The following is a 22,555-nucleotide window of genomic DNA, read 5'->3' as shown; positions in this document are numbered from 1 at the left end:
TGAAACTTGTGTCAGCCACTCACAAGCTTATTTCCCAGAATAATCTAGAAAAACTCCAGCTCTATTTTGCTTGAAGTTGCAAGAGAAACCACAGAAACAGGGAACATGTAGCTTCTCCACCTGTTGCCTGGCTGTGTGGCCAAATTACAGCTTTCATTTAAACCCCTAGTACGTTGGGTGTGCTATTTTTGGTCCCATGTCTTCAATTTAACAGGGTCAAATGAAGCCCAGTACAACTTTATATGAAACCACCGCATTTAAAAACATACAGATACAACATGGGAAGAGGGGATTGAAACACCACAGAACATTTTATCTCTGTCACAGGATATGGGAAAGTTTTATTCATATTTTATATCCCTTTATCATCCCCAAAGCATACCGCAATTAAAAACAAAGCAAAAATTCCAAAGAAATACAGGAACCAAGAGCACTGTCCCTCATGTAATACTGTAGAACTAGAAAATGGCAAAATGTATTAGCAACAATACATACATATTCAGTATTCTCATACTTTTTGAGAATCGCTTATATACTCAATTTTGCCTATGCTAGATTTCACAGTGTCTACTACCAACCAGTTAAAAATGAATGCTTTATATTTATCTAAAACAATACATCATAAACACCAATGTTCACACAATAAAGATGAGTAATTATGAGACAGTCATTACAAAAGGACATTTATAACCATGAGACAACAAGAAGTGCCTGCTCTTGCAAAGAGCTTCTATATTGTGCAAGAATGGAAAACAAGACTTTGTACAGAAACTGGAAATCTCAACTGCTGCTTTAAAGAAAAATATTTTCTGCTTTTGCATTGTGGTTTGAAAAGTTTTGGAACTGCAGGTGCCACATACTATAGAGAGGGCTAAAACAGATAAACAGAACCCTACCTGATGCAATTGCTTAAAGATATCATTTCCACAAGGAGGAGGGTTGAAGGTACACCTACATCCCTCAGCATTCAGGCAGAAGATTTAAGGCCTTGTTTACTATACTTTATGCAAGGAAGCATACTCCCACAACATATATATATATATATATATATCCCTGAAATGGTACTCCCCAACAATACACATCTAATGTGAAATTTAGCACATGGGAAGAAAAAGGATAAAAAGAGGCTTTTAAAAAATTTAAAAAGTAATTTCCAAGGAAAAAGGGCCATAATGCAGTGACAGAGCATGTTTTACATGCCCAGCACAGCCTACCCAAGACATTTTGATGTCTGAGACAAAGGAAGTGATGTTCTCCTCCCATTCCACATATAGAAACTGATCAGATTCTTATTTTTATACTGCTGATGGCACATTAAGAGAGCTAGCATGGCATAGTGGTCTAAGTGCTGGACAGTGACTCTAGAGACCAAGGTTCAATTTCCAGCTAGCTTAAGGGCATAAGCCAGCCATGGGGCCACTGAACTTTATTCTTCAGCATCTTGCTCCCTGCTTCCCTGCATCCTCCACTGAAGGTGCCTGGATTAACCCACTGGATTAAATGATAATTTGGATTTATCAGGTTATTTATAATAAACCTTGTGTCTGCCATGTTTACAGGGTCCCTTAGTCTGGGCTAGATATACTTTGCACCACCTCTGAGGCTAACTGCTTAAAAAAAGTTGTAGCCATATTTAAATATTTGAAGAGATATCATACTGAGGATAGAGAAAATTTATTTTCTACTGCTCCAGAGACTAGGACCCAGAGCAATGCATTCAAGCTACAGGAAAAGAGATTCCACTTAAACATTAGGAAGAACTTCCTAACAGTAAGAGCTGTTCCACAGTGGAATGTGCTGCCTCAGAGAATGGTAAGAGTTTTTAACCAGAGGCTGGATGGCCATCTGTCGGGAGTGCTTTGATTGTCTATTTCTGCATGGCAAGTAGTTGGACCGGATGGCCCTTGTAATCGCCACGATTCTATTAATCTATAAGCTTTCATAGACTTTGGGGCCATTCACACTTACAATTTCTACCAAGAAGATCTGGGATCTCCTCAGCAATGCCATCCCTAATCAATCAGGCTCATAGTTCTCATTGTTTGCCACAATCAAATTTTTGTTGCCCGTTCACAGTTGTGGTCTGAACAGGCCTCCTTCTCCCCCTCGGTGGGTCAAGGCTGAAAGACCCTGGGAGGTGGGTACTCTGTGAGAGGGCTCTTTGTCATTGTGTGCCTTAAAGTCATTTCCAACTTGGGTGACCCTAAGATGAACCTATCATGGAATTTTCTTGGCAGGTTTCTTCAGATAGGGTTTGCCATTGCCATCCTGAGGCTGAGAGAGTGTGACTTGCCCAAGGTCACCTACTGGGTTTATATGGCCAAATCAGGCTTCAAATCCTGGTCTCCAAAATCGTAGCTCAACACTGAAACCACTGCACCACACTGACTTTCTGAAGGAGGAAGACTGGGGGAAGAGGCAGCAAGGGGGGGGGGGCAGGAAAAGAGGAGGAAGGAGGAAGACCAGGGGGAGGAAGAGGAAGGAAGAAATGGTCTGCATGGTCTGGTAATGCATTCTCCCTACTGAAGATCCGGATCCTTGCAGGACCCAAAAAAAAAGAAGCAGTAAGGGACCCAGTGCACTTGGTATTTTTGCACACATACACACCCACAAGCTGCACCAAGTGCAGTTGGGGCCAATATGAACTCCAACTAAATAACCCAGGTTCCACACCGGGTTATTTCATAGTGTGAATGGGCCCTTGGTCTGCTTCCTCAGATGCACGGAGTGACTTCACCCCTTGCATTTAAGGAAGCAGACCAAGAACCAGAACAGACCAGCTCTAAATGTTGTTGTCCAGGCAGCTTAGGAGCACAGTGTTTATACGCTGCACACACCCATGCCGCTCTGAAGCCGCCCGGAAGTTGGGCAACCACCTAGATGAGGGCTTCAAGACACTGCGGTGGCACAGCATTTACACACCACATGCCACCACAGTGTCTGGAAGCCAGCTTTGGGCTGAGGTAGGGCAGGAAAAGCCCTTTCCTCAGCTGAAAAAGAAGCGGATCTTTTCCATTCCTTTTTCAGTGGGGAAAAGGTGGATTGGGGATGCAGCTTGTGTTCACTGCGGCCTCAATCCGTCTACGGAAGGGGCGGCTTCAAGTGGCCCCTTCCACCTCTCTGTTTTGCCCCCAAGTTTTCCAAAGCTTATGCTACAACTTCTTTGGCACAGTTAGTCTCAAAGGTGCTAGAAGACCCCTTTGCATACTGATATTCCAATGTCTCTGAATACTTTTCACCAGTTATTTTTCAGGATGAATGTTCCTACATTGTTTCCTTATTTAAAACATGATTATGTATATCTGACTTGTGCCTTTAATTAGTGTTCAAACAAGCATGGCAGCTGTGAGATCACACCATCTCTGTGTTAGACTAATTGTTGGTTGAAGCTGTATAAAAATAGGTAACTTCCACAATTGTATTTGTGACTTCATAAATGTAAATACTGCTTGTTTCATCTGTTAATTGGCAAATGTATTAAATCTCTATTAAATTTGGTTTCTGTTAAATTTTACACTAAAGTTGGTGTTACATCCTGGTTATTATGATTAATTTCTATACCAGTCAGCATCTCTGGAGTCTGGAATATTTCATCCATAATTATGGAAACTAGTTAATCATCCAACTACTGAGGAAGATCTTTTGAAATGGCTTCATCTTAATAGCACTTTTGAATCTAATTGAAAGAAATTGGTCGCATGAGCTTTCATAGACTTCAGCCTACTACAAATGCATCTGAGGACATAGGCTCAGGTCTACGAAACCCACTGGGTGATCTTGGGTAAGTCACACTCACTTATCTGTAGAGAAAGGCAAAGCAAACACACTCTGAACAAACCCCATGATAGACTTGTCTTAGGCTCACCATAAGTCAGAAATGACTTTAAGGCACACAGCAACAATTTGCAAGCCATTATGGAACTCAAGATTCCCTCCAAATGACCTTTCATGTAATTGGATTTTTAAAAACCTTTGCATGAATAATTTTTTAAAGACTGTACCCTGTTTTTTAAATGTTTGTAAGCCATCTTGGGTCCTGTATAAGAAGTAAAGTGGATGTCAATTAAATAAATAAATAAAGTATTACATATTGGATTTCTAGCAGTCTCCCGTGGAAGCAGTGACTAGGCTCAAATACTCCTTAGCTTCAGCAAAATGGCTCTACCTTCTACCCTCAGACCAGAAAAGGAGAACTGTCAGGTTTTGGGGTACTGTATTGGCCTCCAATGGGACTCTGAATGACTACAACACCAGTCACACCTCTAATTTTTTCACTCTATACCTCTCCCCCCCCCCCCCCCAATAAAAATGCCCTACACAAACACAAAGGACATGAGGAAAGGGGCTTTGCTATATTTCGGGGGCTCTCAGGCTTTTTATGCCCAAATTTCCAGCTTACTCTTGGTTGGAAAAAAAAGGCTTCTCCTAGGATTAAACCTGTCCACTGGGGCAAAAGAACCCCATTAAATTGTTACCTATTAAACTGCCCCCAGAGTATCACAAGAAAAAATTTTTTTTTGCAAGACAAATTTGCGGTACTGAGGTCCCTAAGGGCCTCAAATTGACTTCAGGGTCCATATGCAGCCCACATTTTCTCCATCTCTTCCTCAGACCAACCTCTTCTCTGAAGATGCCAGCCACAGCTGCTGGCGAAACGTCAGGAATAAACTCTTCTAGAACATGGCCTCATAGCCCGAAAAACCCACAAAACAATATGGATGCCAGCCATGAAAGCCTTTGACTTCCCATCAACTACCCTGTAAAAACGTTCTCCATGAAACCAACAAAACATATAAATCAGAGGACAAATCTTTTAAAAGCAACCTTCTTTGTTCATACTAAAGTTGTGCACTTTTGGGAAAACACCTTATACAGTGGGCCTTGCTATCCACTGGGGCTTGGCTCCAGCACACCCCCCCCCCCGCCCCAGTGGATATGAAAATTTATGGATGCTCACATCCCATTGTACACAATGGTGCAGTAAAATGGCATCCCTTATATACAATGGCAAAATCAACATTTGCTTTTGGGAATTTTAAAAAAAATATTTTCAAGCCATGGATAACTGAATCTGTGGCTGCAGAATCTGTGAATACAAAGGGCCAACTGTAAAGAGTAAATTAATACTAGGTTCAATTCTAAAACAGCACAGCATTAACTGCTGATTACTGGTTGGCATATCTTTAAAAGGCAGCTGTAACCCTGTACACTGGAGTTCTAGGACAAGAGTTAAACAGGGGAATACTTTTGGAGTATAACACCTACTGCTGATAAGTAACCAGAAACCTTTTAAAAGAAGAAACAGATGACCAGTGAGACGGCAGGACATATGTTCTACAGCAAAAATTACACAAGTGGCATTGCCCAGGTGGGAACAGGAAAGCTTGGAAGCCTAGCTGTGGCACAGTGAGACTGGGAACCCTACCTACTTCTTGTGAGCTGACTAGTTGCCTGCTCAGGCAAAATTAACCCAAAGTATAGAAGGGCTTATATATTCATGCACTGGCAGATCTCACACTTCAGCCAATTCATGGCAAGCCCCACACGCAGAGAGAGAAAAGTATGCCCTCCCACATACAGAGGACATGAGATTATCCTCATTTCCCATGACCTACACAGAGGGAATTGGTATCTGCTTAGCAGAAGGACTGTCATAATGCCGCACTAGGTCATTTGTTGTGTGACAGTGCATGGCAATGTAAGACTTGGCAAACCCGAATGGAGAGTTTGTTGGCTGAAAGCTGTTTGGTGTGCTCACTTCCTGAGATGGGCAGCTGTTATAAATGCTGTAATAAGGTTCAATGCGAGTGTTCATGGGGGTGGAACTACTCTGGCCTCCATAATGCTGGTGGCCAGCAGACCCTTTAGGGCTTAGCACACTCTCTTTAGAGTGACTAGGGCCACATGCTTGGTCCACAAACTTCTTCTGAGGCTTTGGAGACAGCATGTATGCCGAGTTGGTCTCATGATGAGAAGACTTGTTTCTGTTGGCCTCCAAGCTTCCTTTGCCCATGGCCCGGAGTCTGGTTTTCTGCTTGCAGCAGAAAAAGACAAGGGCCAAGTACTGGAGGCACCAAAGGACCCTCCTCCTTAACCCAGCACTGTTACGGGAGTATATAAAAGGGTTTAATCCAGACTTGAAAAAAATGAGTGTAAATCCACACAATTCAAACTGGTAGAGGATAAAGCCACTGTTTCTGGACAAAACGTCTTGCACCAAAGAGATGCCCAATGGGAGGCAGCAGACCAAAACAGAAAGGACAATGACAACACATGTCACCACAGCTTTAGAGTCCTTAGCTGTAGACAAATTAACTGTGGAGACCAACTGGAATCTACTGGTTGCAGGAGCAGTCAGCTGGCCATGGTTCTTCGTGTAGGCATGGGTTTGGATGTGCTGCAGTTTGTTGTAGTTTTGGTTTCTGTACAGTGCTGGGACGGCACACTGGACCCCATCTGCACATCCAGCAGCAAGTGGTCCAATGAAAGGTTGAGGCCTGGAGGCATCCACTGTGATGATGGGTGGACATTTCCGTACTTGGGCATTCCTCCTCAAGGCCTGGGCTATCATGATGTATGAGACTGAAACTACTGCCACACAGCAAATGAAGTCAATGACATACAAGTAAGGGATGATCTTCCCTTCACCATTGACCAGGCTGGAAGTGGGAAGGCAAAGGCGAGATTTATGGGTCCTCATGGTGGCCAGTGTGGCAAGAGTGAAGCTTGTGGCCCAGAGGAGCAGGGTGAGCAGGAGCGTGCAAGGGAAAGAGGCAGTCCGGTTGGGCTGCTTCCCTAACACCATGCGTAGGCGATGCAAGGCTATGACAGCCACCGTCTTAAGGGACATGATGATGAAGCCAGAGCTGGTGAGGTGGAAAGTGAAGCAAAATGCATCAGGGATACCAGCAGCAGAGTCCAAAAAGAGAGCAAAGGTGAACATAGGGGCTGTCACTCCACAGATGAAGAGGTCACAGAAGGACAGGTTGAGGACCATGAAGTCAAAGTTGGTCCTGAACTTCCGAAATGCCGGATCAAAGAAAGACAAGAAGACAATGAGGTTGCCATAGGAACCCAAGCAGAAGATGACTGCCAGAAGAAACGTACAGGTGACCAGAGTGGCCGTATGGATTATCTCCTGGAGATCCCCTTGGAAAGAAAAGGTGTTGTTGCCAGCCCAGGGGTGCGGAGGCAGTTGTGATGAGGAATTGGAGAGGTCCGTCCACTTCCCCTCAGCCCACTCGGTCACATTCATTCTAACAGGAAGTAATGCTCCACTGTTCTGGCACCTCAGAATCGACCATCTCACGTTAGAAGCTTGAGTTCCATGGTGGATGAAGTCTGCATGTACAAACATAATTCCCCCCCAAACCCAAAAATAATTTAACAAGACAGCAGGACAGTTAGTATCTAGCCTTAATGGTCACTCCAGTGCATATTTAATAGTTGTGTTGTCCTGTGTAATCAAGCTTGCCAACTCAGGCCCAATACAAATGGCAGAAAGGAGCGCCAAGGCGCCGATCCTTTCTGCCCCACACGGAGGCTGCAGCAACCAAACGCCACAGTATCCAGGGCCCCTAAAAAGAACCTGCTCCTGGCAGGTTCTTTTTAGGGCACGCGCGAGGCACCATTGGCACCCTCGTGCACGTTGATGATGTCTGCACGGTGCAGTGTCATTTGGATGCTGCGTCGTACTTAAGTCATCATGGTGGCCCTTGTGTAGATGGGGCCTCGTCATTATGGCGTGGTAGGGCTTGGGAACGTGCAGTTGCTCCATGCTCCCAAGCCCTAATTTCGGCCCCAGGACAGCACTTGTTGCCCATTTGTATCAGGTCTCAGTTAATAGAAAATAGCCCTGAAGTGCACAGGAGAGATCTTAGGACCAAATGTTGACAACTTTTATTGAAAACGTGTTAGCTCTGAAGCCCAGTTTTAAGCACGCACAGAGTGAGAAAGAAAGCCCAGAAGGAAATTGGATTTTTTTTACCCAAAATACTGCAAAATAATTCATGTTCACACATTTATCTGCCACATGTTGGACTTGTCCATATCCTTCTTAAAATGAGGCATCAAACACTGAACTCAAGATGAGGACTGACCAGTGCAGAATATGGGAATATTCAGAGTCATGACTGTGTTGGTTTGTATCAGCATAAACAGATACACAGGCATACCTTACTTAACAAAGCCTCTATCAAAGATACTCCTTTTTACACCCCAGGCTTCCTTTTTCTCATCCTCAGTCTAGTTGGAACTGTTTTTAACAGCATTAGTCAAATGGTGAAGAAACACTGGCTTTGGTGCTGGGTTACACCAAAATACCGCAGCATAACCTTTTATGGATTCCAGTAATGTCCATATGATGAGTGCACTGCAGTTCACAAAAGCTTATGCTAGAAATTTGTTCAAGTCCAATGGCAAAGACTGTTTGCACCAAGGTAGGCAACTGTAGCCCTATTGTATGTTTCTGATCAAGACTTCCCAGCAGATGTAACAAAAATATCTAATACTGAGGAACTATGGTTGTTGAAGCCAATTTTAAAAATGAAGCCACAGTTGCTCACCCAAATTTACACCGTAACAAATACTTTGACTTCTAATTCTTGGGAGAAAGTAAAAAAAAAAACAGACGTTAGTTTTCAAGTACATATTTGAAAAACAGAAGGTCCTGAATTTTGGCTCCACATCTAGTGAGCATGCAGCATTAAGCAAGAGGGCTTGAAAGCTAGCATGGCATAGTAGTTTGACTGTTGGACTATGACGCTGGAAACTAGGTTTTGATTCCCAGCTTCCTCATGAAACCCACTGGGTGACCTTGAACAAGTCACATGCTCTCAGCCTCAGGGGGAAGCAATGGCAAACCTGCTCTGAACAAATGGTCTTGTGGTCTACTTATGGTCTACTAGGACTCCTAGATCCCTTTCACATGTAGTCTTGTTAAGTCAAGTGTCCCCCATCCTACATCTATGAAAAGCATAGATATAGGATGGGGGACACATGGCTTACAAAAACTATATGTGAAAGGGATCTAGGAGTCCTAATAGATTACAAGATGAACATGAGTCATCAGTGTGATGCAGCAGCTAAATAAAAAACAATGCAATTCTAGGTTGCATCAATAGAAGTTTGGTATAGTGTCTAGAATCTAGGGAAGTAATAGTGTCATTCTATTCTGCTTTGGTCAGGCCTCACCTGGAATGCTTTGTCCAGTTCTGGGCACCACAATTCAAAAGAGGATGTTGACAAGTTGGAGCATGTCCAGAGGAGGGCTACCAAAATGGTGAAGGGTCATGAAACCATGACTTACGAGGAAAGACATAGAGAGCTGGGTATGTTTAGCCTGGAGAAGAGAAGATTAAGAGGTGATATGACAGTCCTGTTTAAACATATAACAATAGCAATAACAAGTAAATTCCTATACCCCTTACCAGTGAACTAGTACTCCCTAAACAGCTTACAATGTGTAAGCTAAATGCCCCCAACAAGGTGGGTACTCCTACAACCTACAAAAGGATGGAAATATTTAAAGGGATATCATATTGGGGATGGAGCAAGCTTGTTTTCTGCTGATCCAGAGAACAGGATCCAGAACAATGGATTCAAGCTACAGGAGAAGAGAATCCTTCTCAACATTGAGAAGAATTTTCTGACAGTAAGAAATTCTTACACATTGTTTGAAGGTGGAACATGCTCCTTCGGAGAGTGGTGGAGTCTCCTTCTTTGGAGGTCTTTAAACAGAAGCTGGAGAGCAATGTGTTGAGGACATTTTGATGGTGTAATCCTGCATGGCAGGGGGCTGGACTGGATGGCCTTTTTGGTCTCTTCCAACTCTATGATACAGTACTGTGATTCTAAATCTTGCCAAGAAAACCACATGATAGGGTCACTTGAAGGCACACAACATCAACAACAACAACAACAACATAGCTTCTATTTACTTAAAGGACCTAACCAGTGTTTTGAGGTAACATTCCCAACTGAAATAAGATACCCAAATGGAAAAGAACCCTCATCCTCATCCTCATCCTTAATATCCTGCCTTTTCCTGAAGACTCTGACTCACTAACCCAGGTATCTAGGTTGGGGACAAAAATATAGATAATAATCAGGGACCAGCTGCCAGTGCCACAGACACAACTAAAACAATGACAGCATTCTAGGGTTGCCAGAGCAAAAACTGGCGATGATTCCTGCATCTTTCATGGTTGTGCAGAAGGTAAAATTTCAGTCAGGTGTTGCTTGTTACCTGGCAGCATCTGCCAGATCCTTCAGACTCCATCTCCCACAATCCTCAGTCCTACAGTGGCATCACTAGGGCTGGCATCACCTGGTGCAGTAAACTTATGGTGTCGTTCCCTCATTGACTTCCTCCCATACCACCCCACACCCAATTCTTAGTAATGTTTTTCATACTAATGTTATTCATAAATTGTAATTCCCGTATATCACTGAGTGCAATGGCAACAGTTGAGACATGAGCAATTAGCAAAATTAAAATTAGTACTTCAAAAGACAATCTCATACCCTCAGCCTAAATGTATTTATGAGTCTATAGTTTCATGTGGTTACACTGAACATTTGGTTCGATGGTGACGATGACCATGACAACGACGACAACGATGGTTGTAAAATGTTCTTTTTCACATCACATTTGACCAGCATCACGTTATGAAATGTTCACTGTAACCACATGAGACTAAAAGATAAGGGTACCGTTTGGTTCCATGTGGTTACAGTGAACATTTGGCAATGTGACGTTAGTCACACGTGATGTTAAAAAGAACATTTTATTATCATCATCAGCACCACCTTCCCAAATGTTCACTGTAACCATGTGAAACTATGGACCCATAAATACATTCCCAATGTTGAGGAGGCTTCTCTTCTGTAGCTTGAATTGTCTCCTGTACAACATTCAAGTTCCAGGAACCATCTCCAGTTTTTGCTCTGACAATCCTAGGATGCTGCAGCTGTTTGCGTTGTGTTTGTGGCATTGGCAGCTGGTCCCTGATTATAGCTATACATTGTCTCCAAGCGAGGTCTAGTGTTTTGTGTTTTGGGGGACTATGTGGCTGTATTTTAGAAGATGTTATTCCTGACATTTCGCCAGCTTCTGTGGCTCTGGCATCTTTGGAGAATGCTGGCATGAAAGGGAGTGGGGTATATAGATATATACTACGTGACCCTTGGTTGGGGGGGGAGTGATTGATATGTTAATCTCTGTGCTGCTCTGTTGCTGAATGGCGAGGTCTCAGGGGATCTATTTAACTGGTGATCCATTGTCTGCTGGGAAGCCCCTGACGCAGGATGGTTGCCATTGGCACTGGCTAGGTCTTGATGTGGGTGTTTTTTTGGGACAGGTAGCCAAGGTTTCTTTACCTTCAGGGTTTCTTCTCTCCTGTTGAAATTGTCCAGGTGTTGATGGATTTCAATGGCTTCCCTCTGCATCCTGACCTGATAGTTGTTGGCATGGTCCAGAATGTCAGTGTTTTCTCATTCGCATCTGGGTAGAGAAACACCAAAATCAGGACCCGACAAGGGCCACCAGCCGCCAGCCAGGCTCCCATCAGACCAAGGAGGACGGAGGAAAGGGAGAGCGGGGTCTGGGTCTTCCGAGAGACCCTCCTGGCCCTCTTCCCTCGCCATTCCCCAAGAGACCAAGGCCCCCCTTAAGATCTAAGTCAGGGCCTTTCCGCCAAGGGCCATAGAGATAGAGAGAGATACCCCACTCACTTCCCTGCCAGCCTTCTCTCAAGAGCTCAGCGAAACCTCAGGAAGGAACTCTCCCAGAAACAGCCGCAAAGCCTTCCTCTTCCCCGCTTTGGAAGCTGCCCAAGCCTGGCCCCCCCGCCCCCCCCCCCCCCCCGCTCTCTTCGGCCTTTCCGAGGGAGGAATACGGCCTCCTCCTCCTCTGCAGTCCCCCTTCCTTCCTTCCTTCCTTGGCTGCCCTCCTCCGCCCCGCCTCCAGGCCATTCAGGCAGCCAGGGCCCCGGGCTCCAAGGGCCAGAGAGAGGCCAGGCGTCCTTACCCAGCCTTGGCTCCCGGAGAGGCGCCTCGGGAGGGACTCAGGGGCTGCCCAGCCCTCTCTCCGCGGAAAGCAAAGGCATTGCAATGGCCCTGATGCTGATGCTGCCTCCGCCCGGCGCCCCTCCTCCCTCCGCCTCCTTCCCGGGGTCCTCCTGGGCCGCCAGCCCAGCAGAGCCCCGGCAGCCCCCTCTCCGCCTCCGCCTCCGCCTCCTCCTCCCTCGGGGCCACAGGAGGACCAGCAGGAAGCCCAGCAGGCCCTCCTCCTCCTCCCTTGGCAGCCAGGCGAGCAGCAGGCAAGCACCTGCCTTCCAGGGCTGCATCCACACTGCAGCAATAACCCGGTTTGGCTCTTTCTCTGCCTCGGGGCTATGGAATTCTGGGAGTTGGAGGGTGTTCTGTCTGTCGATTAAACAGCATACCTCCATAGTGACCCCCCTGTCTCTTCAGGCCCTCCATCGCTTTTCTGTACCTCTTCTATTATGTGTTGCCAGGCCATTGGCTTTCTCTTTGGACTTTGTCTTTAAGCCTAAAAGTGTGCTAACTTTTAAACATGTTACATAGAATCATAGAGTTAGAAGAGACCACAAGGGCCGTCTAGTCCAACCCCCTTCTGCCATGCAGGAACTCTCAGGCAAAGCATCCCCATTGACAGATGGCCATCCAGCCTCTGTTTAAAGACCTCCAAGGAAGGAGACTCCACTACACTCCGAGGGAGTTTGTTCCACTGTCGAACAGCCCTTACTGTCAGGAAGTTCCTCCTAAAGTTGAGGAGGAATCTCTTTTCCTGTAGCTTGCATCCATTGTTCCAGGTCCTGTTCTCTGGAGCAGCAGAAAACAAGCTTGCTCCCTCTTCAATATGACATCCCTTCAAATATTTAAACAGGGCTATCATATCACCTCTTAACCTTCTCTTCTCCAGGCTAAACATCCACAGCTCCCTGAGTCGTTCCTCATAGGGCAAGGTTTCCAGACCCGTCACCATTTTAGTCGCCCTCCTCTGGACACGCTCCAGTTTCTCAATGTCTTTTTTGAATTGTGGTGCCCAGAACTGGACACAATATTCCAGGTGGGGCCTGACCAAAGCAGAATACAGTGGCACTATTACTTCTCTTGATCTAGACACTATACTTTTATTGATGCAGCCTAGAATTGCATTGGCCTTTTTAGCTGCCGCATCACACTGTTGACTCATGTTCAACTTATGGTCTACTTGGACTCCTAGATCCCTTTCGCACGTAGTTTCATTCAGCCAGGTGTCACCCATCCTATAGCTGTGCATTTTATTTTTCCACCCTAAGTGCAATACCTTACATTTCTCCGTGTTGAATTTCATTTTGTTAGCTTTGGCCCAGCTTTCTAGTCTATTCAGGTCATTTTGAATCTTGATCCTGTCCTCTGAAGTATTAGCTATTCCCCCTAATTTGGTGTCATCTGCAAATTTGATAAGTATGCTCCCAATTCTGTCATCCAGGTCATTGATAAAGATGTTGAACAGCACTGGGCCCAGGACAGAGCCCTGTGGGACCCCACTGGTCACTTCTCTCCAGGATGAAAAGGTGCCATTGTTGAGCACCCTTTTGGGTTCGGCCGGTCAACCAATTACAGATCCAGGTAACAGTTCCTTTGTCTAGCCCATATTTTACAAGCTTGTTTGCAAGAATGTCATGGGAAACCTTGTCAAAGGCCTTACTGAAATCAAGATATACTATATCCACAGCATTCTCTTCATCTACCAAGTTGGTAATTTTATCAAAGAAAGAGATTAGGTTTGTCTGGCATGACTTGTTTCTCTGAAACCCATGTTGACTTTTTGTGATTATGGCATTGCCTTCTAGATGTTCACAGACTCTCTGTTTAATGATCTGCTCCAGAATCTTTCCTAGTACTGATGTCAGACTAACTGGACGATAATTGTTGGGATCCTCTTTTTTCCCCTTTTTGAAGATGGGGACAACGTTTGCTGGGACTTCTCAAAGGTTATTGCCAATGGCTCCAATATTACATTTGCCAGTTCTTAATCTGTTTAAACTATTTATGTTAAATTCCATTCCACATGTTTACATTGATTTTGTCTGTATATTCCCCTGAGATCTCACAATAAATATATCATGAGATGATAATGCTGGAAAAAGTGGACTAGAAGGCAATAAGAAAAAAGGGAGACGCACTTCAGGTAGATTGATTCAATAAAGGAAGCTGCAGCTCTGAGTCTGCAAGACCTGAACAGGGCAGTTTGCAAGACCTGAGCCGGGGGGCAGGTGTCTGAGAGATCTTTTATGCATAGGGCTGCTGTGGAGACAACAGGCAGATTAAAACCTTGGCACTAGCCAATGGGAGCAAAGCCAGAAAAAGGCAAGGGCTGCTCCCAGGAATCAGTGTATAAGAGGGAGGAGCAGGTTTGACAGGGGTTGTTGATGGTTATTGTGCCCTGAGGGATGGTTGAAGCTAGGTTAGGCTGCTGTCAGGGATTTTAGGTACCAAGAAAGGGATGAAGAGTGTGCTTAATTATATTGTTGTAGTGTCAGTCAGGAAAGGAAGATGCACTAGGGACCACGTTGCAAACATACCATGCATAATGGAGCGAACCAGGGAGTTCCAAAATAAAATCTGCATGTGCTTTATAGACTACAGCAAAGCCTTTGACATAGATCACGAAAGGCTATGGAATGCCCTTAAAGACATGAGAGTGCCAACACATCTGATAGTCTTGATGAGGAATCTCTAGTCAGGACAAGAGGCTATGTAAGAACAGAACATGGAGAAACAGAATGGTTCCCAATTGGCAAAGGGGTCAGACAAGGCTACATCCTTTCACCCCATCTGTTCAACTTGTATGCAGAACATATTATAAGAAAAGCAGGCCTGGACACAGATGGAGGAGGAGTGAAAATAGGATAAAGGAATATCAATAATCTAAGATATGCAGGTGACACCATAGTACTAGCAGAAAACCTCACAGATCTGGAACACCTACTAAGGAAGATCAAGGAAGAAACCATGTTGACTTTTTGTGATTATGGCATTGCCTTCTAGATATTCACAGGCTCTCTGTTTAATGATCTGCTCCAGAAATCTTTCCTGTGAAGGTGGACCATCCAGTAACTACACTTTTGTGCTACAATGAAAAATATTTTGCACCTTTCAAGTGCTAAATATCTTGTGTAACTCCGGTAATAACAATGCCAATTAAATCTATTTCAGTTCCTAGCAGTAACACAGCAAAATGAAGTTAAGTCAAAGGTAAGTGTAGGAATACTTCTGCAAGACTTTGAATTTGCATATTGTGGGTACGTCCATATTTGAAGGAGCACCAAAAGCAACTCTAAGGTAATGTTAGACTTAAGTACCAAATTGTATTTCAGAAATGCTGCTTTATCATCTTCTCCTTTAAACCCAAAACAGAAACTCTCTCCCCACCACCCCCAAAGAAGGCAGTTTTTCACACAGTTCTTTGGTGTCCAGGCTTGTGGTACATGCTTACAAATGTTCCACCAAAATCCTCTTGTCATTACACCTGGACGAGAACATTTCAACGAGAATGGAATTCCCTGGAGGCAAGGATGCTCTGTTAAAAGGAAGTAAATATTCAGTCTGGAACAAACCAATAGTGGAACAGAAAATGAGACGATTTCCTCCATTTGGGATTGTTGGGTTTTTGTTTTTTTTAAAAAAAGAAGTTGGACTGTCATTTTCCAGGAACTCTTTAGCTATGGCTTTTTGCATTTGGAGAGAATAGGAATGGATTGGGATCCCTTCTACCTATACAGATCTATGAACAGATGATTAGATAGATATAGATAGGTAGGTAAGTAGGCTGATCTTTATCAGGGCAGAGGGACCCAATTATTCCAGTTATGGTTTGGCTGTGGCCTTGAATTTTCTAAAGTTCATGGGAGTGACTCACACATCATTTGCGTTCTTGTGTCATAGCAACAGCTGTATACGTTATCTCTCACATACTGGCTCCTCCATCATACGCCATGTCTCTGAAAACCAGGCGAACCTAGAATCATTGGTCCTGCTAGAGGAAACAAAATATATAGGTCAGGAAGAGGACAAAGCCTTCGACCTGAGGATGGAGGAATAAGAAGCAATGTCCCTACATTTTCCTTCACTGGCTGCATCAATTGCACACTGATGAAGAAAAGCATACTTTAGGAAAGGGGACTGGAACACACCAAAACCATCAGATAGCATTAAGACAGCCATGCCAGAGGCGAAGATATCTAGGGCTCCACTTAGCAAAATGAGTAGAAGTTTCCCCAGATGCTACAGGCTGGCTCTCCACACATATGCTCCAACGTTTCACAGATCAAAAGTGGGATACCTATGACCAAACAAGATTGGAGTGTGTTCCAGACAGCAAAAGTTATTAATGAGGAAGAACACACAAGTTAGGAGAGGCCACAGCCATTTAGTTTTCCCTGAGCCAATGGTGTGTTTCACTAGTGTTATAGGTTGGGCTTAAATGGGTTGCCAACTTTGGGCCTGGAAACATATAAAGTATAGTCTATGGAGTATAATATACTGCCTGTTGTGTGCCTTCAAGTTGTTTCCAGCTTGCTGCCGGGATAGGCCTGGGATGTAACTTTCTTAAGGCAGCTCTTATCGCATTCACCATTGTTGGGCAGTATACAGCCCATATGCAACCTGGACTTCTCCAGGCTTGTCTCGCATCTTCTCAAGAATGGGAAAATCCTGTTCTTGAAAAGCCGCGAGAGAAGCCTGGGTTGCAAATGGGCTACATACTGCCCAATGATGGGTGAATGTGATAATCTCCTAAATAATCTATTTCCTCCAAGAACATCTTGAAGTTGACCAGTCACCAGTGTATGCATCTTGCCCCCAAAGGGGATATTAGCAATGGAGCAGTAGATCTCATATATCTCTCGGTCTATGGGAGTCCTTTTCAGGAAAGGAGGCACTATAGCCTCTTTCAAAGCAGCAGGTACTCATCAGTCTACTGGCGCTTGATCATATTTGTCAAGATGAGCAACATTCAAGCTTATATATGTTGGGGTGGGCCAATTCAACAAGGGTTATGGGGTGAAATTAGGACTCTTGCTACCTTGAATGGTGCAGTAAAAGAGGGAAGTTTAGGGCAGGGCCCAGAAGTTAGCAGTCAGCTAATGAAATTCTAGTAAGTGTGGAATGATATGATCCAAGGAAGCAGTTGCAGTCAAAACTCTGGTCATTCTATGCCAATGGAAGCTTCCCAATAAATATGTATGCTCCAAAGCTGTCATAGCAGCAAACTGCAGGACTGTTGCATGCATAGCCTTCTAGATTCTTTTCGATAATGGCATGAGAAAGACAAAATAATAATTAGAACTCAGGTCTTTTCTTCTGGAAGTGAAGAGAATGAATTGGGTAGAAAAATCTCCATGGGAACAAGAAACAACACAAATCAGTCCTTTTGTTGTTGCTGTTGTTTCTGAAATCTATTCTTTTTAGTCATTACCCCCCCTCCAAGAGACCCGCTCATAATAAAATCAGATGTGTGCACTAAGCAGCCATTTACATCCATTTTCCCCATCCCCAAATATATTGGCTTTCCTCTTCAAAAGAAATTTGGCAGTATCTTTTCTCATTTTGGTTTTATTTTTGTATTTAAAGCCCTGCCTCTTCAGACACATGAATTGTTCCCAGGCATAGAACTGTCTGATTATATATGTGAAGGTTTGCTAACAACTCCAGATTGCTTCTTTCTAAAGTCCCCCATTTATAGAGTGGGAACTGGTTCCTTGTGTCTAAAGAAAAGGCAACCCCGCTGGAATAACCTCCTGCTGAGTTGGAAGCAAGGAAGTGTTATGATTAATTTGCTCCTGGGCAGTGTTTCCTAACACAATCCCAGGTGAAAATGTGTGAAGTTTGGGAATAGTGGTACATGGGGTTGTACAATGCACAATGGGATAAGGTGTGTAAGGTATTCTGCAAAATATATCCCAAAGTAGCTTTTCCTTAGATGTATTAGCTTTTTGTAGTGGATTTGAGCGATAGGCTCAAAGGTGCTGCAAGATCCCTTTGCATAGTGGTTTTTATATTGTCTTTTAACAAATTTTAATTGGTTAAATCTTATACTTTTTTTGCTGATATTTAATCCAGTGTGGTGTAGTGGTTTGAGCACTGGGCTATGACTCTGGAGAACAGGGTTCAAATCTCCCCTCAGCCATGAAACTCACTCGGTAACTCTGGACAAGTCACACACTCTCAGGCTCAGAGGATGGCAATGGCAAATCTCCATTTTGGCCACCCTCCTTTAGACATGTTCCAGTTTGTCAACATCCTTCTTGAATTGAGGTGCCCAGAACTGGACGTAGTATTCCTGGTGAGGCCTGACCAAAGCAGAACACAGTGATACTATTGCTTCTCTTAGAATAATAGAATCGTAGAGTTGGACGAGACCACAAGGGCCATTCAGTCCAACCCCTCTGTCATGCAGGAACTTTCAGTCATAGCATACCCAACAGATGGCCATCCAGCCTCTGTTTAAAGACTTCCAAGGAGTGGTGGAATCTCCCCCCTTGGAAGTCTTTAAACAGAGGCTGGATGGCCATCTGTCAGGTGTGCTATGATTGAGAGTTCCTGCATGGCAGGGGTTGGACTGGATGGCCCTTGTGGTCTCTTCCAATGATGACTCATGATCAGTTTGTGGTCTACTAATGCTCCTAGATCCCTTTCAAATCGAACTGTTGTCTCAGCCCAGCCCTCTAATCTGTGAAGGATGTCAACATAAATGTTCCAGTTGAGTAGAACTGCATCCAGTCTCTTCTCTCCCTCCTGCAGGACTCGTTGCTTACCTGCTCTACACGTGGTTTGGGGAGAGCAGGGGTCAGAAAAGAAATGTCTAGTTACATCCCTAGAGCTGAACAGATAACAAAGGAATCATATGGAAGTCCCAGAGGGTGATGTTTTTATTATTTGCCTGGCAACATCTGGATGATTCTTTGTGGGGCCCCAATCTCCAGTGATCACTAAACAGCTGGCCTGGGGGCACCCTGGGAACTAGGTGAGTCTTGAGAAGATGGTGTGTGTGTCATTGCACAAGGGAGGTGGTGAATTACTCCCTTGGCAATAACCAAAGAAAGACATGTCATTAACAGGACACCAACCACTATTTCAGAACATTTTCTGCACCATATCAGAGAAAAACTCCTCTGAAAAATAATGCACAGCACACTCAGAGATCTTACAAACAATTCATTTATTCAGCTTTAATCTAGGTATACAACTGAAAGGAGGAGGAGGCATTTTGGCACTACACTATACATTAGTTATTTCTGCATGTCATCTCTCAGGAGATACTGTGCTGCTGTGCTTTAAAAAACTTGGTATGGTTTTCCCAGCAGGACGATAACTGAAAAAGGAATTATATTCCTGTTTTTACAAAAAAAACAAAGTACAGGATGTGCAGAAAGATGAACAACACACAATTCTCAGATTCCCCCCCCCAAAACAAAGAATGTATTCTTGCACTCTATAATTTATCACACATCAGAATATGCCACTGCTTGCATCCCAAAAAGGGAGGGGGCAGAAACTGCATGGTAAAAAAAGAAAAAAATCAACATACTGACGAATAAATGAAAATCAAGCCTTAAACTAAAGTTACCTGATAAAGGTGATTTACCTTATTAATGGGAATGCGGGGTATTAAAAACCAGAAGAAATTGGCATTTGTATCAGATACAAAAGCTGAAAGCACTAGAGTAACACCTAAGTGTGTGATTCTTTACAAGTTAATCTCACAAATGGATTATGTGATTCCCCTGTGCCCCAAAACTATACAGTGCTTTGCCAGTGCAGTGCCTCTACAATTTATACAGTCTTTTACATCTATGTAATACATACTGATCATGTTGTGAATTAAACAACTGGTAGCCCACCAGAGATGCAGACCAAAAAGGACTTTGAATGGAAAGGGAGGGGGAGAGATACAGTACTTATATCTTTTTTTTAAAAAATGCAAGTTAAATATTTATTCCAGCATGGGCAGGGTGAGTGAATGGAAAGATGGGGGACTAGCAAACAGTGAACATTGTATTCAAAAAGGGTTTAGCCACTCATTATTAACATATATACAAATTCTTTGTTCTCTGAAATAAAACTACAGTTAAGAGACATTGTTATCCACAGGCTCTGTCAAACGAGAAAGAAAAAAACAAACTGCCACCTACAAAGACAGAGGAAAGTGGAGGACTTGACTGAAAAGCCTGGCAATAGAAAGCACATCTCTCTATTGCAGAGTTTTAAACAACAACAAGGAATAAAGAAATTTTCTCAAAGGACAAGACATAAAAAAGGAATCCAGCTCAAAGTTCTGCATAGCCTGATATTGCATGGGAGTTGAAAACAAGGGCAGAAATCTTTTTCAAAAAGTGAAGAATGCTTCTGGCCTGTTCATAGAAGCATGTAGTCAGCAGCTCATGGGTGCACACAGCTGTGGACAGATCAGATGAAGAATCTAGGCACCCAGCATTGTAGATCATATGCTCAACGGTCCATTTATGTAATGAGTGACCAAGGTGGGAAGTACACAAGGTGAGGAAGAGAAAATTGCACCATTAGCCATTGAACATGAGAAGGAAAAAGGTAGGCCTTTATGTTAACACAAGGCATTTGCATGAAGGTATGGGGAGGAATCATGATTGGGCTGTCAAACACGGAGACTTGTTACACTGGTACAGCCCCTCTCCTCAGTGGAAGAGAAATTCTCAGTCCTCCCCACAGATTCTTAACATATACATTTATTAAAAAAGGGATTCCAGTCTTAATCCTCAGTTACCAAATCCAAATGGGTTCTATTGACAATAAATTAGTTTTGAGTTTCCTTTATTTCTGCAGGAATGGTAGTAAGCCCTCATTTTTCTTTGAACCTACAAGAGAGGATGGAGAAAGGAAAAAATAAAAATGACAGAAGGAGACCTGCCACCTGCATTTCGAAAGAAAAGGGGGATATTTGGCTGTCCTAAGGATTTGGCAGGCAGGGCTGGACTGAGAAATGCCTGTCACTAATCATCCCTGGTGTTCTCCTTCTCAAGGCCAAAAAAGACCAGGGATGCACAACAGCCAAAAAAAGAAGGCATGAATCTAGCCAGTCATTTCTCTGCCTCTCTTGACAAGGAGAAGTTTCTGCAGAGCAAGACAGTGTGTGTGGTTGAAAACACGGGTCCTTCATTCACTGGAAACATGGGGAATATCAAAGACAAAGCCAGCATCACTGCCAGTAGGAGGCTACCAGTCAAAGGTGGTATGCTCTTTCCTTCTCTGTGATTCTAGGCCAGAGAAGGTGGCCTTTCTTACATATAGTCACTGATTAAGGACAGGGATCTGCAATGTCAGTGGTTCCAGGGGCCAGTTCCTTCTTTTGAACCCACCATGGGGAGCACCTTTGCCTGCACACAACCAAAAGTTAGTGGCAGATGTTAAAGAAGCCCATTACCATTATTTTGCTCTAAGTCTGTGCATCTCATTTCAAAAGAGAACCACATTTTTGGAAGGCTTCTGTACATGTGATTCTCTTTTGAAAATAATCAAAAATATTGTGTATGTGCGCGCAGACACACACACACACACACACACACACACACACACACACACACACTAATGTGAGCAATTTTTCCCCACTCCTAATAACACATGGCCATTAATAACCAGACCATTACTCAAAGCCCAGTGTTGCTGTTGCTTATCACTTTTAATCCTAACTATTTTGTTATTCTTAGATTTTGAACTGAACTTTCCAGAGAGATTCCAGGAGAGAGGGAAAATACTGTATCACTCCCTTATTATTTGACTTTAATGTGTGTAAAAATCAGTAGGCACAGTTTGAGAGCTGGCTTTCTGTTATGCTCAACTGGGCATGTTGGAGAGCTTTCCAAAGAAGTTTCTTTAGCCAAAGATTCCACAATGCGATAGATTTCACAACAAAATCTCACCACATCATGCATAATAGCATGGCGATACCAAGAGATCAGTAAGGACCAGCAGCTGGTCATCCGTGAACTGTTGCTTGTGCTCCTGCCAGTTATCATGGTGGGTCCTCCGGAAGTTAGACAAGGTTTTCTTTACTGTCATCTGTGTGGCAAGAAGCAAAGATACAGATTTTGCCCTGTTATGTTGTTTTTTCCTTTATGAAAAGTTATAATTTTAAATACTATGACTCTTCCAAAAACCTTTCAGCTCTGGCAACTGTGCTCCTGTAGCTGAAAATGAAAACAACAGCATATATCCCTATCCCCTCCCCATAAATTTAAATTAACCTCCATGTTTTTGTCTCCATGTGCTTCAACATACCTGGATTTGAAATACTCTCCTGCTAATACTATCCATAAACTTGAAAATAAGTATTACTTCAATGCCAGTAGCACAAACAATGAGTGACTTGCTTTTTAACCAGTCATACAACATATAGAAAGGTTATAAAATGATAGAACACAAACTCCCCCTTTTGTCCCTTTCTGCCAAGGGCACTTTAAAAAAGTGGGCAGAAAGGACTAACACTCCAAATGTTCCACCTCCTATCATC

General features: G+C 43.6%; 2 protein-coding genes across 5 annotated transcripts in view; both read right to left on the bottom strand.

Annotated features, from left to right (window-relative positions):
* Positions 1 to 12,202, bottom strand: part of GPR75 (G protein-coupled receptor 75) — a 40,203-nt gene extending 28,001 nt beyond the window's left edge. For 2 of the 4 annotated variants that reach the window (XR_006103605.1, XR_006103604.1), the window contains exons 1-2: positions 12,029 to 12,202; positions 11,380 to 11,503 (exon numbers count right to left, since the gene is read on the bottom strand). Coding sequence is in view for 1 of the 4 variants with exons in the window: in XM_042464266.1 (XP_042320200.1) it covers positions 5,612 to 7,255 (1,644 nt within the window). In the remaining 3 variants the exon portion in view is untranslated. Of the gene's footprint in view, positions 1 to 5,034; positions 7,342 to 9,211; positions 9,341 to 11,379; positions 11,504 to 12,028 lie in introns of those variants that run through there. The other 2 variants (XM_042464266.1, XR_006103606.1) reach the window with 2 other exon arrangements.
* A 7,010-nt stretch (positions 12,203 to 19,212) lies between these two features.
* Positions 19,213 to 22,555, bottom strand: part of PSME4 (proteasome activator subunit 4) — a 128,408-nt gene continuing 125,065 nt past the window's right edge. The window contains 1 exon segment of the mRNA XM_042440031.1: positions 19,213 to 22,104. Within this exon segment, the coding sequence (XP_042295965.1) occupies positions 21,970 to 22,104 (135 nt within the window). The 3' untranslated portion in view covers positions 19,213 to 21,969.

This window comes from Sceloporus undulatus, chromosome 1 (genome assembly GCF_019175285.1).
Source record: "Sceloporus undulatus isolate JIND9_A2432 ecotype Alabama chromosome 1, SceUnd_v1.1, whole genome shotgun sequence".
Classification (NCBI taxonomy): domain Eukaryota; kingdom Metazoa; phylum Chordata; class Lepidosauria; order Squamata; family Phrynosomatidae; genus Sceloporus; species Sceloporus undulatus.
This window is presented reverse-complemented; position numbering and strand designations above follow the sequence as displayed.